Here is a 16,528-nt window from a genome sequence, read left to right on the forward strand (position 1 = left end):
TTTTGGTTGCTGTTTTTTTGTTTTGTTTTTTTACTTTTTGTTCATCAAAGAATCCTGAAAAAAGTATCAAAAATAGTAATAGTACTGTTTTTAAACTTTTGACCAGTACTGTATACACATACAGTATATAAATATGAAGACCTCCGACGCAAAAGCCTCTAAAAGCCACCTCTGTCAAAAGTGAGATAATAATATTGAGTGAATGTTTTCTGCACATAGTATATGTTCATCTAATACTTTCACTTCAAACTCACTAAATCCCAGAAATCTCAGCCCATTCAGAAATGCCAGTACTTGGGTAGAAACCTATACATAGGAGCCTGATACAAATGTTAATATTTAACAAAAACTTTAGACAGACTTTAGAGGCTATTGTAGCTGTCTTCATGTGTGTGTGTATATATATATATATATATATATATATATATATATATATACACGCGCACACACAGTATTATACAAAGTAGTAATAAGAACTAAACAGATTCTTCTGAGCTTCTGAGAATTAAAAAGAAAGAGTTGAATATGCAACAATTTTTTTTTTACATATTATTTCAGATACCATAATCGACACAAATTCACTTTACTTTTGTCTCCATGTGTGCTCAGGTTCAAGCTCAAACTTGGAGGCATCATCAGATCCCAGTACAATGATGAAGTGAGTGTCATCAACCCATTTGGCTCAGATTCATAAAATCACAACACAATAAGCGTTGTGCTTTTCATAAAAGCACAACACAATAATTTTTCCCTGTTGGCTTTTCTTTTTCAGTGGTTTACTTTGAATGAAATAAAACATGGTCGAGTCCATTTGGTTCTGGAATGGCTGCCCACCACAACACAGCAGGATAGATTGGAACAAGTCAGTTTTAAATGAAGACACATGGAGTCTGTTGATTCTTTGTTTATACAAAAAAATGGCTTAATACTAAAATATATATATATATATATATATATATTTTTTTTTTTATCAGGTAATGCAGATGCAAAGCACTCAGTCCTACCAGAACAAATCTGTGCCATCAGCAGCGATGCTGTTTATTCTTTTAGAGAGAGCTCATGAACTGCCTGTGAGTCATTCACACTAATCATATTTTTCAGTATAAATTTGTCTTTATTAAAAAAATCTTGATAAAACTGTTTTAATGGAATTATTACATTTGTACTAGAAGAGTAACCTGTTAATAAACCTTGGTAAGTAATAATGGTTATATTGGTGTCTAGTTGAAGAAAAGCGGAAAGGAACCCAAAGCTGCCGCTGAACTTGTACTTGGAGGAACATCGTACAAAACCAAGGCAGGAGATTTTTATCAATAATGACAATCATGCGTTAGTGTAAAACATTATATGCCATATATTTAATCTATTTGTAATATATTTAAATTCCTATTTCTGTTGTGTCTAATATAAAGGTGTGTGATCGTTCAACCTCTCCTCACTGGAATGAAGCTTTCGACTTTCTGGTTCATGATCCCAAAAAGGACATACTTGTCATTAAGGTGAGGGTATTGTAGTCAGAAATGCAATTAACTCTTTCCTCGACAGCATTTAAAAAAAAAAGTTGCCAGTCATCACTGCCATTTTTGATCAAACAAACAAAAAACATTTTATTCTAGCTTCATTCATTATTTTTTTTAACAACACGTAAATGGGCTCAAGTGTAATAAAAAAGCAACCTTTTGAACAAAAAGCTGAGAAAATCATGTATGTCTGGAAAGCAGATGGAGTAGATCAACACCCCCAACTCTTCACAGTCCTAAAGTTCATTCTGGGTATACTTTTCAGTAATTAATATTAAGCAGTTTAGATTTATATGCTGTTTAATGTTGATGATTGCGTTATTTTACATAAGCATCTGCTGACATACGCTATCGCTTGTTTCTGCTTATTTTTCACCTGTGTTTTGATGAGGAGATTAGGTACTGTTTTAGAAGATGCATAAGCATAATAGTGCCCCCTACCGTATATCAGTCAAAACATAGATTGGCGAAAATATGCATAGAATGTGTCCTAACCCCCTCAGACCTAAATTTTGTTTCAAGTTTCTGAAAATTATAAAAGTACATTTTCCCAGCTCATGAGGTTTCTATAAATGAAAACAAACGAAAAAAAAAAAAAATTATATAATTGCTTTCATTGTGATTTTTTTTTTTTCTCCATTCCAATGGACATCAGGTCAAAACAGGTGTACTTTCCAAAACTGTACCAACATGAAATAAATTAATAAACATAAAATTTGTTGGTCTATACTTTAAGCTTTTTCTCAAGGTCAAAAAAATTCCAGCAGTATACCATTTCACCGGACCGGACCCCCCGCCCACTGACACGCCCCTGTCCCACGAACCCACTATTTGTCCAATAACCCACTATATTTGCCAAATGTCACGGGACCACCCCCCGCCCACTTCCGGGCCACGCCCCCATCCCACGAAACCCAATATGCTGCAATTGGACGCAGTCTCACCGGCAATCTATTGAATGGGGATTCGGGTAGTGTTTTTGATAGACACTTTAAATAAAGTTCCTATCGAGAAAAAATATATATATTTTACCGCACTCAGAAGGCCCCCCGGGGTCCATAGCACCAAGCGCCATCCCAACATTCCACCGTACACGAACCCACTATTTTTATAAAGGCATAAATGCTATGTAGGATGTCCATATCTCAGCTCTGGAAGGGTCTAGTGCCTCCATTTTTAAGGGTCTAGTGCCTTCGTTTTTTTGGGGTCGAAATTTTGAGTTGCTCTGATCTTCTTGTAACTCTGGATTCTGATAGAGGGCCATGGGACTTAGACCTGAGTACAAAAATGGAGGCTGTAGACCCTCCCAGAGCTGAGATATGGACATCCTTTTTGAGTGCAAAAATGGAGGCTCTAGCCCCTTCCAGAGCTGAGATATCGAAACTCAAAAATTCGGCCCGAAAAAAAACCGACAGTGGTACCCCTTATGGTTTTTTTTTTGGGGCGAAAAATTAAGTTTCTCCAATCTTCCCAAAACTCTGGATTCTGATAGAGGGCCATGAGACTTAGACCTGAGTGCAAAAATGGAGGCTCTAGCCCCTTCCAGAGCTGAGATATCGAAATTCAAAATTTCGACCCGAAAAAAAAACGACAGTGTTACCCCTTTCGTTTTTTTTCATTTTCGGGCGAAAAATGAAGTTTCTCCAATCTTCTCAAAACTCTGGATTATGATAGAGGGCCGCGAGACTTTGACCTGAGTGCAAAAATGGAGGCTCTAGACCCTCCAAGAGCTGAGATATCGAAATTCAAAATTTCGACCCGAAAAAAAAACGACAGTGTTACCCCTTTCGTTTTTTTTTCATTTTCGGGCGAAAAATTACGTTTCTCCAATCTTCTCAAAGCTCTGGATTATGATAGACGGCCACGAGACTTTGACCTGAGTGCAAAAATGGAGGCTCTAGACCCTCCCAGAGCTGAGATATCGAAATTCAAAATTTCGACCCGAAAAAAAAAACGACAGTGTTACCCCTTTCGTTTTTTTTTCATTTTCGGGCGAAAAATTACGTTTCTCCAATCTTCTCAAAGCTCTGGATTATGATAGACGGCCACGAGACTTTGACCTGAGTGCAAAAATGGAGGCTCTAGACCCTCCCAGAGCTGAGATATCGAAATTCAAAATTTCGACCCGAAAAAAAAAACGACAGTGTTACCCCTTTCGTTTTTTTTCATTTTCGGGCGAAAAATGAAGCTTCTCCAATCTTCTCAAAACTCTGGATTCTGATAGAGGGCTGTGAGACTTTGACCTTAGTGCAAAAATGGAGGCTCTAGACCCTCCCAGAGCTGAGATATCGAAATTCAAAATTTCGACCCGAAAAAACAACAACAGTGTTACCCCTTTCGTTTTTTTTTCATTTTCGGGCGAAAAATGAAGTTTCTCCAATCTTCTCAAAACTCTGGATTCTGATAGAGGGGCGCGAGACTTTGACCTGAGTGCAAAAATGGAGGATCTAGACCCTTCCAGAGCTGAGATATCGAAATTCAAAATTTCGACCCGAAAAAAAAACGACAGTGTTACCCCTTACGTTTTTTTTCATTTTCGGGCGAAAAATGAAGTTTCTCCAATCTTCTCAAAACTCTGGATTATGATAGAGGTCCGCGAGACTTTGACCTGAGTGCAAAAATGGAGGCTCTAGACCCTTCCAGAGCTGAGATATCGAAATTCAAAATTTCGACCCGAAAAAAAAAAGACAGTGTTACCGCTTTCGTTTTTTTTTTTCATTTTCGGGCGAAAAATGAAGTTTCTCCAATCTTCTCAAAGCTCTGGATTATGATAGACGGCCACGAGACTTTGACCTGAGTGCAAAAATGGAGGCTCTAGACCCTCCCAGAGCTGAGATATCGAAATTCAAAATTTCGACCGGAAAAAAAAACGACAGTGTTACCCCTTTCGTTTTTTTTTTCATTTTCGGGCGAAAAATGAAGTTTCTCCAATCTTCTCAAAACTCTGGATTCTGATAGAGGGGCGCGAGACTTTGACCTGAGTGCAAAAATGGAGGCTCTAGACCCTTCCAGAGCTGAGATATCGAAATTCAAAATTTCGACCCGAAAAAAAACCGACAGTGTTACCCCTTTCGTTTTTTTTCATTTTCGGGCGAAAAATGAAGTTTCTCCAATCTTCTCAAAGCTCTGGATTATGATAGACGGCCACGAGACTTTGACCTGAGTGCAAAAATGGATGATCTAGACCCTTCCAGAGCTGAGATATCAAAATTCAAAATTTCGACCCGAAAAAAAAACGACAGTGTTACCCCTTTCGTTTTTTTTCATTTTTGGGCGAAAAATTAAGTTTCTCCAATCTTCTCAAAACTCTGGATTATGATAGAGGACTGTGAGACTTTGACCTGAGTGCAAAAATGGAGGCTCTAGACCCTTCCAGAGCTGAGATATCAAAATTCAAAATTTCGACCCGAAAAAAAACGACAGTGTTACCCCTTTCATTTTTTTCATTTTTGGGCGAAAAATTAAGTTTCTCCAATCTTCTCAAAACTCTGGATTCTGATAGAGGGGCGCGAGACTTTGACCTGAGTGCAAAAATGGAGGCTCTAGACCCTTCCAGAGCTGAGATATCGAAATTCAAAATTTCGACCCGAAAAAAAAAACGACAGTGTTACCCCTTTCGTTTTTTTTCATTTTCGGGCGAAAAATGAAGTTTCTCCAATCTTCTCAAAACTCTGGATTCTGATAGAGGGGCGCGAGACTTTGACCTGAGTGCAAAAATGGAGGCTCTAGACCCTCCCAGAGCTGAGATATCGAAATTCAAAATTTCGACCCGAAAAAAAAACGACAGTGTTACCCCTTTCGTTTTTTTCATTTTCGGGCGAAAAATGAAGTTTCTCCAATCTTTTCAAAACTCTGGATTCTGATAGAGGGGCGCGAGACTTTGACCTGAGTGCAAAAATGGAGGCTCTAGACCCTTCCAGAGCTGAGATATCGAAATTCAAAATTTCGACCCGAAAAAAAAACGACAGTGTTACCCCTTTCGTTTTTTTTTCATTTTCGGGCGAAAAATGAAGTTTCTCCAATCTTCTCAAAACTCTGGATTCTGATAGAGGGGCGCGAGAATTTGACCTGAGTGCAAAAATGGAGGCTCTAGACCCTCCCAGAGCTGAGATATCGAAATTCAAAATTTCGACCCGAAAAAAAAACGACAGTGTTACCCCTTTCGTTTTTTTTTTCATTTTCGGGCGAAAAATGAAGTTTCTCCAATCTTCTCAAAACTCTGGATTCTGATAGAGGGGCGCGAGACTTTGACCTGAGTGCAAAAATGGAGGCTCTAGACCCTTCCAGAGCTGAGATATCGAAATTCAAAATTTCGACCCGAAAAAAAAACGACAGTGTTACCCCTTTCGTTTTTTTTCATTTTCGGGCGAAAAATGAAGTTTCTCCAATCTTCTCAAAACTCTGGATTCTGATAGAGGGGCGCGAGACTTTGACCTGAGTGCAAAAATGGAGGCTCTAGACCCTTCCAGAGCTGAGATATCAAAATTCAAAATTTCGACCCGAAAAAAAAAACGACAGTGTTACCCCTTTCGTTTTTTTTTCATTTTTCGGGCGAAAAATGAAGTTTCTCCAATCTTCTCAAAACTCTGGATTCTGATAGAGGGGCGCGAGACTTTGACCTGAGTGCAAAAATGGAGGCTCTAGACCCTTCCAGAGCTGAGATATCGAAATTCAAAATTTCGACCCGAAAAAAAAAACGACAGTGTTACCCCTTTCGTTTTTTTTCATTTTCGGGCGAAAAATGAAGTTTCTCCAATCTTCTCAAAACTCTGGATTCTGATAGAGGGGCGCGAGACTTTGACCTGAGTGCAAAAATGGAGGCTCTAGACCCTCCCAGAGCTGAGATATCGAAATTCAAAATTTCGACCCGAAAAAAAAACGACAGTGTTACCCCTTTCGTTTTTTTTCATTTTTGGGCGAAAAATGAAGTTTCTCCAATCTTCTCAAAGCTCTGGATTATGATAGACGGCCGCGAGACTTTGACCTGAGTGCAAAAATGGAGGCTCTAGACCCTCCCAGAGCTGAGATATCGAAATTCAAAATTTCGACCCGAAAAAAAAAACGACAGTGTTACCCCTTTCGTTTAAACGACAGTGTTACCCCTTTCGTTTTTTTTCATTTTCGGGCGAAAAATGAAGTTTCTCCAATCTTCTCAAAACTCTGGATTCTGATAGAGGGGCGCGAGACTTTGACCTGAGTGCAAAAATGGAGGCTCTAGACCCTTCCAGAGCTGAGATATCGAAATTCAAAATTTCGACCCGAAAAAAAAACGACAGTGTTACCCCTTTCGTTTTTTTCATTTTCGGGCGAAAAATGAAGTTTCTCCAATCTTCTCAAAACTCTGGATTCTGATAGAGGGGCGCGAGACTTTGACCTGAGTGCAAAAATGGAGGCTCTAGACCCTTCCAGAGCTGAGATATCGAAATTCAAAATTTCGACCCGAAAAAAAAACGACAGTGTTACCCCTTTCGTTTTTTTTCATTTTCGGGCGAAAAATGAAGTTTCTCCAATCTTCTCAAAACTCTGGATTCTGATAGAGGGGCGCGAGACTTTGACCTGAGTGCAAAAATGGAGGCTCTAGACCCTCCCAGAGCTGAGATATCGAAATTCAAAATTTTGACCCGAAAAAAAAACGACAGTGTTACCCCTTTCGTTTTTTTTTTCATTTTCGGGCGAAAAATGAAGTTTCTCCAATCTTCTCAAAACTCTGGATTCTGATAGAGGGGCGCGAGACTTTGACCTGAGTGCAAAAATGGAGGCTCTAGACCCTTCCAGAGCTGAGATATCGAAATTAAAAATTTCGACCCGAAAAAAAAACGACAGTGTTACCCCTTTCGTTTTTTTTTCATTTTCGGGCGAAAAAAGGAAGTTTCTCCAATCTTCTCAAAACTCTGGATTCTGATAGAGGGGCGCGAGACTTTGACCTGAGTGCAAAAATGGAGGCTCTAGACCCTTCCAGAGCTGAGATATCGAAATTCAAAATTTCGACCCGAAAAAAAAACGACAGTGTTACCCCTTTCGTTTTTTTTTCATTTTCGGGCGAAAAAAGGAAGTTTCTCCAATCTTCTCAAAACTCTGGATTCTGATAGAGGGGCGCGAGACTTTGACCTGAGTGCAAAAATGGAGGCTCTAGACCCTTCCAGAGCTGAGATATCGAAATTCAAAATTTCGACCCGAAAAAAAAACGACAGTGTTACCCCTTTCGTTTTTTTTTCATTTTCGGGCGAAAAAAGGAAGTTTCTCCAATCTTCTCAAAACTCTGGATTATGATAGAGGGCCACGAGACTTTGACCTGAGTGCAAAAATGGAGGCTCTAGACCCTCCCAGAGCTGAGATATCGAAATTAAAAATTTCGACCCGAAAAAAAAACGACAGCGTTACCCCTTTCGTTTTTTTTCATTTTCGGGCGAAAAATTACGTTTCTCCAATCTTCTCAAAGCTCTGGATTATGATAGACGGCCACGAGACTTTGACCTGAGTGCAAAAATGGAGGCTCTAGACCCTTCCAGAGCTGAGATATCGAAATTCAAAATTTCGACCCGAAAAAAAAACGACAGTGTTACCCCTTTCGTTTTTTTCATTTTCGGGCGAAAAATGAAGTTTCTCCAATCTTCTCAAAACTCTGGATTATGATAGAGGGCCGCGAGACTTTGACCTGAGTGCAAAAATGGAGGCTCTAGACCCTCCAAGAGCTGAGATATCGAAATTCAAAATTTCGACCCGAAAAAAAAACGACAGTGTTACCCCTTTCGTTTTTTTTTTCATTTTCGGGCGAAAAATTACGTTTCTCCAATCTTCTCAAAGCTCTGGATTATGATAGACGGCCACGAGACTTTGACCTGAGTGCAAAAATGGAGGCTCTAGACCCTCCCAGAGCTGAGATATCGAAATTCAAAATTTCGACCCGAAAAAAAAAACGACAGTGTTACCCCTTTCGTTTTTTTTTCATTTTCGGGCGAAAAATTACGTTTCTCCAATCTTCTCAAAGCTCTGGATTATGATAGACGGCCACGAGACTTTGACCTGAGTGCAAAAATGGAGGCTCTAGACCCTCCCAGAGCTGAGATATCGAAATTCAAAATTTCGACCCGAAAAAAAAAACGACAGTGTTACCCCTTTCGTTTTTTTTCATTTTCGGGCGAAAAATGAAGTTTCTCCAATCTTCTCAAAACTCTGGATTCTGATAGAGGGGCGCGAGACTTTGACCTGAGTGCAAAAATGGAGGCTCTAGACCCTTCCAGAGCTGAGATATCGAAATTCAAAATTTCGACCCGAAAAAAAAACGACAGTGTTACACCCCTTTCGTTTTTTTCATTTTCGGGCGAAAAATGAAGTTTCTCCAATCTTCTCAAAACTCTGGATTTTGATAGAGGGGCGCGAGACTTTGACCTGAGTGCAAAAATGGAGGCTCTAGACCCTTCCAGAGCTGAGATATCGAAATTCAAAATTTCGACCCGAAAAAAAAACGACAGTGTTACCCCTTTCGTTATTTTTCATTTTCGGGCGAAAAATGAAGTTTCTCCAATCTTCTCAAAACTCTGGATTCTGATAGAGGGGCGCGAGACTTTGACCTGAGTGCAAAAATGGAGGCTCTAGACCCTCCCAGAGCTGAGATATCGAAATTCAAAATTTTGACCCGAAAAAAAAACGACAGTGTTACCCCTTTCGTTTTTTTTTCATTTTCGGGCGAAAAATGAAGTTTCTCCAATCTTCTCAAAACTCTGGATTCTGATAGAGGGGCGCGAGACTTTGACCTGAGTGCAAAAATGGAGGCTCTAGACCCTTCCAGAGCTGAGATATCGAAATTAAAAATTTCGACCCGAAAAAAAAACGACAGTGTTACCCCTTTCGTTTTTTTTTCATTTTCGGGCGAAAAAAGGAAGTTTCTCCAATCTTCTCAAAACTCTGGATTCTGATAGAGGGGCGCGAGACTTTGACCTGAGTGCAAAAATGGAGGCTCTAGACCCTTCCAGAGCTGAGATATCGAAATTCAAAATTTCGACCCGAAAAAAAAACGACAGTGTTACCCCTTTCGTTTTTTTTTTTCATTTTCGGGCGAAAAATGAAGTTTCTCCAATCTTCTCAAAACTCTGGATTATGATAGAGGGCCACGAGACTTTGACCTGAGTGCAAAAATGGAGGCTCTAGACCCTCCCAGAGCTGAGATATCGAAATTAAAAATTTCGACCCGAAAAAAAAACGACAGCGTTACCCCTTTCGTTTTTTTTCATTTTCGGGCGAAAAATTACGTTTCTCCAATCTTCTCAAAGCTCTGGATTATGATAGACGGCCACGAGACTTTGACCTGAGTGCAAAAATGGAGGCTCTAGACCCTTCCAGAGCTGAGATATCGAAATTCAAAATTTCGACCCGAAAAAAAAACGACAGTGTTACCCCTTTCGTTTTTTTTCATTTTCGGGCGAAAAATGAAGTTTCTCCAATCTTCTCAAAACTCTGGATTATGATAGAGGGCCGCGAGACTTTGACCTGAGTGCAAAAATGGAGGCTCTAGACCCTCCAAGAGCTGAGATATCGAAATTCAAAATTTCGACCCGAAAAAAAAACGACAGTGTTACCCCTTTCGTTTTTTTTTTCATTTTCGGGCGAAAAATTACGTTTCTCCAATCTTCTCAAAGCTCTGGATTATGATAGACGGCCACGAGACTTTGACCTGAGTGCAAAAATGGAGGCTCTAGACCCTCCCAGAGCTGAGATATCGAAATTCAAAATTTCGACCCGAAAAAAAAAACGACAGTGTTACCCCTTTCGTTTTTTTTTCATTTTCGGGCGAAAAATTACGTTTCTCCAATCTTCTCAAAGCTCTGGATTATGATAGACGGCCACGAGACTTTGACCTGAGTGCAAAAATGGAGGCTCTAGACCCTCCCAGAGCTGAGATATCGAAATTCAAAATTTCGACCCGAAAAAAAAAACGACAGTGTTACCCCTTTCGTTTTTTTTCATTTTCGGGCGAAAAATGAAGTTTCTCCAATCTTCTCAAAACTCTGGATTCTGATAGAGGGGCGCGAGACTTTGACCTGAGTGCAAAAATGGAGGCTCTAGACCCTTCCAGAGCTGAGATATCGAAATTCAAAATTTCGACCCGAAAAAAAAACGACAGTGTTACCCCTTTCGTTTTTTTCATTTTCGGGCGAAAAATGAAGTTTCTCCAATCTTCTCAAAACTCTGGATTCTGATAGAGGGGCGCGAGACTTTGACCTGAGTGCAAAAATGGAGGCTCTAGACCCTTCCAGAGCTGAGATATCGAAATTCAAAATTTCGACCCGAAAAAAAAACGACAGTGTTACCCCTTTCGTTTTTTTTCATTTTCGGGCGAAAAATGAAGTTTCTCCAATCTTCTCAAAACTCTGGATTCTGATAGAGGGGCGCGAGACTTTGACCTGAGTGCAAAAATGGAGGCTCTAGACCCTCCCAGAGCTGAGATATCGAAATTCAAAATTTTGACCCGAAAAAAAAACGACAGCGTTACCCCTTTCGTTTTTTTTTTTCATTTTCGGGCGAAAAATGAAGTTTCTCCAATCTTCTCAAAACTCTGGATTATGATAGAGGGCCACGAGACTTTGACCTGAGTGCAAAAATGGAGGCTCTAGACCCTCCCAGAGCTGAGATATCGAAATTAAAAATTTCGACCCGAAAAAAAAACGACAGCGTTACCCCTTTCGTTTTTTTTCATTTTCGGGCGAAAAATTACGTTTCTCCAATCTTCTCAAAGCTCTGGATTATGATAGACGGCCACGAGACTTTGACCTGAGTGCAAAAATGGAGGCTCTAGACCCTTCCAGAGCTGAGATATCGAAATTCAAAATTTCGACCCGAAAAAAAAACGACAGTGTTACCCCTTTCGTTTTTTTTCATTTTCGGGCGAAAAATGAAGTTTCTCCAATCTTCTCAAAACTCTGGATTATGATAGAGGGCCGCGAGACTTTGACCTGAGTGCAAAAATGGAGGCTCTAGACCCTCCAAGAGCTGAGATATCGAAATTCAAAATTTCGACCCGAAAAAAAAACGACAGTGTTACCCCTTTCGTTTTTTTTTCATTTTCGGGCGAAAAATTACGTTTCTCCAATCTTCTCAAAGCTCTGGATTATGATAGACGGCCACGAGACTTTGACCTGAGTGCAAAAATGGAGGCTCTAGACCCTCCCAGAGCTGAGATATCGAAATTCAAAATTTCGACCCGAAAAAAAAAACGACAGTGTTACCCCTTTCGTTTTTTTTTCATTTTCGGGCGAAAAATTACGTTTCTCCAATCTTCTCAAAGCTCTGGATTATGATAGACGGCCACGAGACTTTGACCTGAGTGCAAAAATGGAGGCTCTAGACCCTCCCAGAGCTGAGATATCGAAATTCAAAATTTCGACCCGAAAAAAAAAACGACAGTGTTACCCCTTTCGTTTTTTTTCATTTTCGGGCGAAAAATGAAGCTTCTCCAATCTTCTCAAAACTCTGGATTCTGATAGAGGGCTGTGAGACTTTGACCTTAGTGCAAAAATGGAGGCTCTAGACCCTCCCAGAGCTGAGATATCGAAATTCAAAATTTCGACCCGAAAAAACAACAACAGTGTTACCCCTTTCGTTTTTTTTTTCATTTTCGGGCGAAAAATGAAGTTTCTCCAATCTTCTCAAAACTCTGGATTCTGATAGAGGGGCGCGAGACTTTGACCTGAGTGCAAAAATGGAGGATCTAGACCCTTCCAGAGCTGAGATATCGAAATTCAAAATTTCGACCCGAAAAAAAAACGACAGTGTTACCCCTTTCGTTTTTTTTCATTTTCGGGCGAAAAATGAAGTTTCTCCAATCTTCTCAAAACTCTGGATTATGATAGAGGTCCGCGAGACTTTGACCTGAGTGCAAAAATGGAGGCTCTAGACCCTTCCAGAGCTGAGATATCGAAATTCAAAATTTCGACCCGAAAAAAAAACGACAGTGTTACCGCTTTCGTTTTTTTTTTTCATTTTCGGGCGAAAAATGAAGTTTCTCCAATCTTCTCAAAGCTCTGGATTATGATAGACGGCCACGAGACTTTGACCTGAGTGCAAAAATGGATGATCTAGACCCTTCCAGAGCTGAGATATCAAAATTCAAAATTTCGACCCGAAAAAAAAACGACAGTGTTACCCCTTTCGTTTTTTTTCATTTTTGGGCGAAAAATTAAGTTTCTCCAATCTTCTCAAAACTCTGGATTATGATAGAGGACTGTGAGACTTTGACCTGAGTGCAAAAATGGAGGCTCTAGACCCTTCCAGAGCTGAGATATCAAAATTCAAAATCTCGACCCGAAAAAAAACGACAGTGTTACCCCTTTCATTTTTTTCATTTTTGGGCGAAAAATTAAGTTTCTCCAATCTTCTCAAAACTCTGGATTCTGATAGAGGGGCGCGAGACTTTGACCTGAGTGCAAAAATGGAGGCTCTAGACCCTCCCAGAGCTGAGATATCGAAATTCAAAATTTCGACCCGAAAAAAAAACGACAGTGTTACCCCTTTCGTTTTTATTTTCATTTTCGGGCGAAAAATGAAGTTTCTCCAATCTTCTCAAAACTCTGGATTCTGATAGAGGGGCGCGAGACTTTGACCTGAGTGCAAAAATGGAGGCTCTAGACCCTTCCAGAGCTGAGATATCGAAATTCAAAATTTCGACCCGAAAAAAAAACGACAGTGTTACCCCTTTCGTTTTTTTTTTCATTTTTCGGGCGAAAAATGAAGTTTCTCCAATCTTCTCAAAACTCTGGATTCTGATAGAGGGGCGCGAGACTTTGACCTGAGTGCAAAAATGGAGGCTCTAGACCCTTCCAGAGCTGAGATATCGAAATTCAAAATTTCGACCCGAAAAAAAAAACGACAGTGTTACCCCTTTCGTTTTTTTTCATTTTCGGGCGAAAAATGAAGTTTCTCCAATCTTCTCAAAACTCTGGATTCTGATAGAGGGGCGCGAGACTTTGACCTGAGTGCAAAAATGGAGGCTCTAGACCCTCCCAGAGCTGAGATATCGAAATTCAAAATTTCGACCCGAAAAAAAAACGACAGTGTTACCCCTTTCGTTTTTTTTCATTTTTGGGCGAAAAATGAAGTTTCTCCAATCTTCTCAAAGCTCTGGATTATGATAGACGGCCGCGAGACTTTGACCTGAGTGCAAAAATGGAGGCTCTAGACCCTCCCAGAGCTGAGATATCGAAATTCAAAATTTCGACCCGAAAAAAAAAACGACAGTGTTACCCCTTTCGTTTTTTTTCATTTTCGGGCGAAAAATGAAGTTTCTCCAATCTTCTCAAAACTCTGGATTCTGATAGAGGGGCGCGAGACTTTGACCTGAGTGCAAAAATGGAGGCTCTAGACCCTTCCAGAGCTGAGATATCGAAATTCAAAATTTCGACCCGAAAAAAAAACGACAGTGTTACCCCTTTCGTTTTTTTCATTTTCGGGCGAAAAATGAAGTTTCTCCAATCTTCTCAAAACTCTGGATTCTGATAGAGGGGCGCGAGACTTTGACCTGAGTGCAAAAATGGAGGCTCTAGACCCTTCCAGAGCTGAGATATCGAAATTCAAAATTTCGACCCGAAAAAAAAACGACAGTGTTACCCCTTTCGTTTTTTTTCATTTTCGGGCGAAAAATGAAGTTTCTCCAATCTTCTCAAAACTCTGGATTCTGATAGAGGGGCGCGAGACTTTGACCTGAGTGCAAAAATGGAGGCTCTAGACCCTCCCAGAGCTGAGATATCGAAATTCAAAATTTTGACCCGAAAAAAAAACGACAGTGTTACCCCTTTCGTTTTTTTTTCATTTTCGGGCGAAAAATGAAGTTTCTCCAATCTTCTCAAAACTCTGGATTCTGATAGAGGGGCGCGAGACTTTGACCTGAGTGCAAAAATGGAGGCTCTAGACCCTTCCAGAGCTGAGATATCGAAATTCAAAATTTCGACCCGAAAAAAAAACGACAGTGTTACCCCTTTCGTTTTTTTTCATTTTCGGGCGAAAAATGAAGTTTCTCCAATCTTCTCAAAACTCTGGATTCTGATAGAGGGGCGCGAGACTTTGACCTGAGTGCAAAAATGGAGGCTCTAGACCCTCCCAGAGCTGAGATATCGAAATTCAAAATTTTGACCCGAAAAAAAAACGACAGTGTTACCCCTTTCGTTTTTTTTTCATTTTCGGGCGAAAAATGAAGTTTCTCCAATCTTCTCAAAACTCTGGATTCTGATAGAGGGGCGCGAGACTTTGACCTGAGTGCAAAAATGGAGGCTCTAGACCCTTCCAGAGCTGAGATATCGAAATTAAAAATTTCGACCCGAAAAAAAAACGACAGTGTTACCCCTTTCGTTTTTTTTTCATTTTCGGGCGAAAAAAGGAAGTTTCTCCAATCTTCTCAAAACTCTGGATTCTGATAGAGGGGCGCGAGACTTTGACCTGAGTGCAAAAATGGAGGCTCTAGACCCTTCCAGAGCTGAGATATCGAAATTCAAAATTTCGACCCGAAAAAAAAACGACAGTGTTACCCCTTTCGTTTTTTTTTTTCATTTTCGGGCGAAAAATGAAGTTTCTCCAATCTTCTCAAAACTCTGGATTATGATAGAGGGCCACGAGACTTTGACCTGAGTGCAAAAATGGAGGCTCTAGACCCTCCCAGAGCTGAGATATCGAAATTAAAAATTTCGACCCGAAAAAAAACCGACAGCGTTACCCCTTTCGTTTTTTTTCATTTTCGGGCGAAAAATTACGTTTCTCCAATCTTCTCAAAGCTCTGGATTATGATAGACGGCCACGAGACTTTGACCTGAGTGCAAAAATGGAGGCTCTAGACCCTTCCAGAGCTGAGATATCGAAATTCAAAATTTCGACCCGAAAAAAAAACGACAGTGTTACCCCTTTCGTTTTTTTTCATTTTCGGGCGAAAAATGAAGTTTCTCCAATCTTCTCAAAACTCTGGATTATGATAGAGGGCCACGAGACTTTGACCTGAGTGCAAAAATGGAGGCTCTAGACCCTCCCAGAGCTGAGATATCGAAATTCAAAATTTCGACCCGAAAAAAAAAAACGACAGTGTTACCCCTTTCGTTTTTTTTTTCATTTTTGGGCGAAAAATGAAGTTTCTCCAATCTTCTCAAAGCTCTGGATTATGATAGACGGCCGCGAGACTTTGACATGAGTGCAAAAATGGAGGCTCTAGACCCTCCCAGAGCTGAGATATCGAAATTCAAAATTTCGACCCGAAAAAAAAAACGACAGTGTTACCCCTTTCGTTTTTTTTCATTTTCGGGCGAAAAATGAAGTTTCTCCAATCTTCTCAAAACTCTGGATTCTGATAGAGGGGCGCGAGACTTTGACCTGAGTGCAAAAATGGAGGCTCTAGACCCTTCCAGAGCTGAGATATCGAAATTCAAAATTTCGACCCGAAAAAAAAACGACAGTGTTACCCCTTTCGTTTTTTTTCATTTTCAGGCGAAAAATGACGTTTCTCCAATCTTCTCAAAACTCTGGATTCTGATAGAGGGAGGCGAGACTTTGACTTGAGTGCAAAAATGGAGGATCTAGACCCTTCCAGAGTTGAGATATCGAAATTCAAAATTTCGACCCGGAAAAAAAAACGACAGTGTTACCCCTTTCGTTTTTTTTTCATTTTCGGGCGAAAAATGAAGTTTCTCCAATCTTCTCAAAACTCTGGATTCTGATAGAGGGGCGCGAGACTTTGACCTGAGTGCAAAAATGGAGGCTCTAGACCCTTCCAGAGCTGAGATATCGAAATTCAAAATTTCGACCCGAAAAAAAAACGACAGTGTTACCCCTTTCGTTTTTTTTCATTTTCGGGCGAAAAATGAAGTTTCTCCAATCTTCTCAAAACTCTGGATTCTGATAGAGGGGCGCGAGACTTTGACCTGAGTGCAAAAATGGAGGCTCTAGACCCTTCCAGAGCTGAGATATCGAAATTCAAAATTTCGACCCGAAAAAAAAAACGACAGTGTTACCCCTTTCGTTTTTTTTCATTTTCGGGC

The 16,528-nt window shown here is 40.2% G+C and overlaps 1 protein-coding gene across 2 annotated transcripts in view; it reads left to right on the forward strand.

Moving 5' to 3' along the window:
- The window catches only part of esyt1b (extended synaptotagmin 1b), a 70,282-nt gene that overhangs the window by 22,329 nt on the left and 31,425 nt on the right, over positions 1-16,528 (forward strand). For both annotated transcript variants that reach the window (XM_089134469.1, XM_089134468.1), the window contains exons 42-46: positions 610-658; positions 773-862; positions 975-1,070; positions 1,225-1,296; positions 1,413-1,499. In XM_089134469.1, coding sequence (XP_088990595.1) covers positions 610-658; positions 773-862; positions 975-1,070; positions 1,225-1,296; positions 1,413-1,499 — 394 coding nt within the window. The remainder of the gene's footprint in view (positions 1-609; positions 659-772; positions 863-974; positions 1,071-1,224; positions 1,297-1,412; positions 1,500-16,528) is intronic.

The sequence above is a fragment of the Pimephales promelas genome, chromosome 8, assembly GCF_988280905.1.
Source record: "Pimephales promelas chromosome 8, fPimPro1.hap1.1, whole genome shotgun sequence".
Taxonomy (NCBI): Eukaryota; Metazoa; Chordata; class Actinopteri; order Cypriniformes; family Leuciscidae; genus Pimephales; species Pimephales promelas.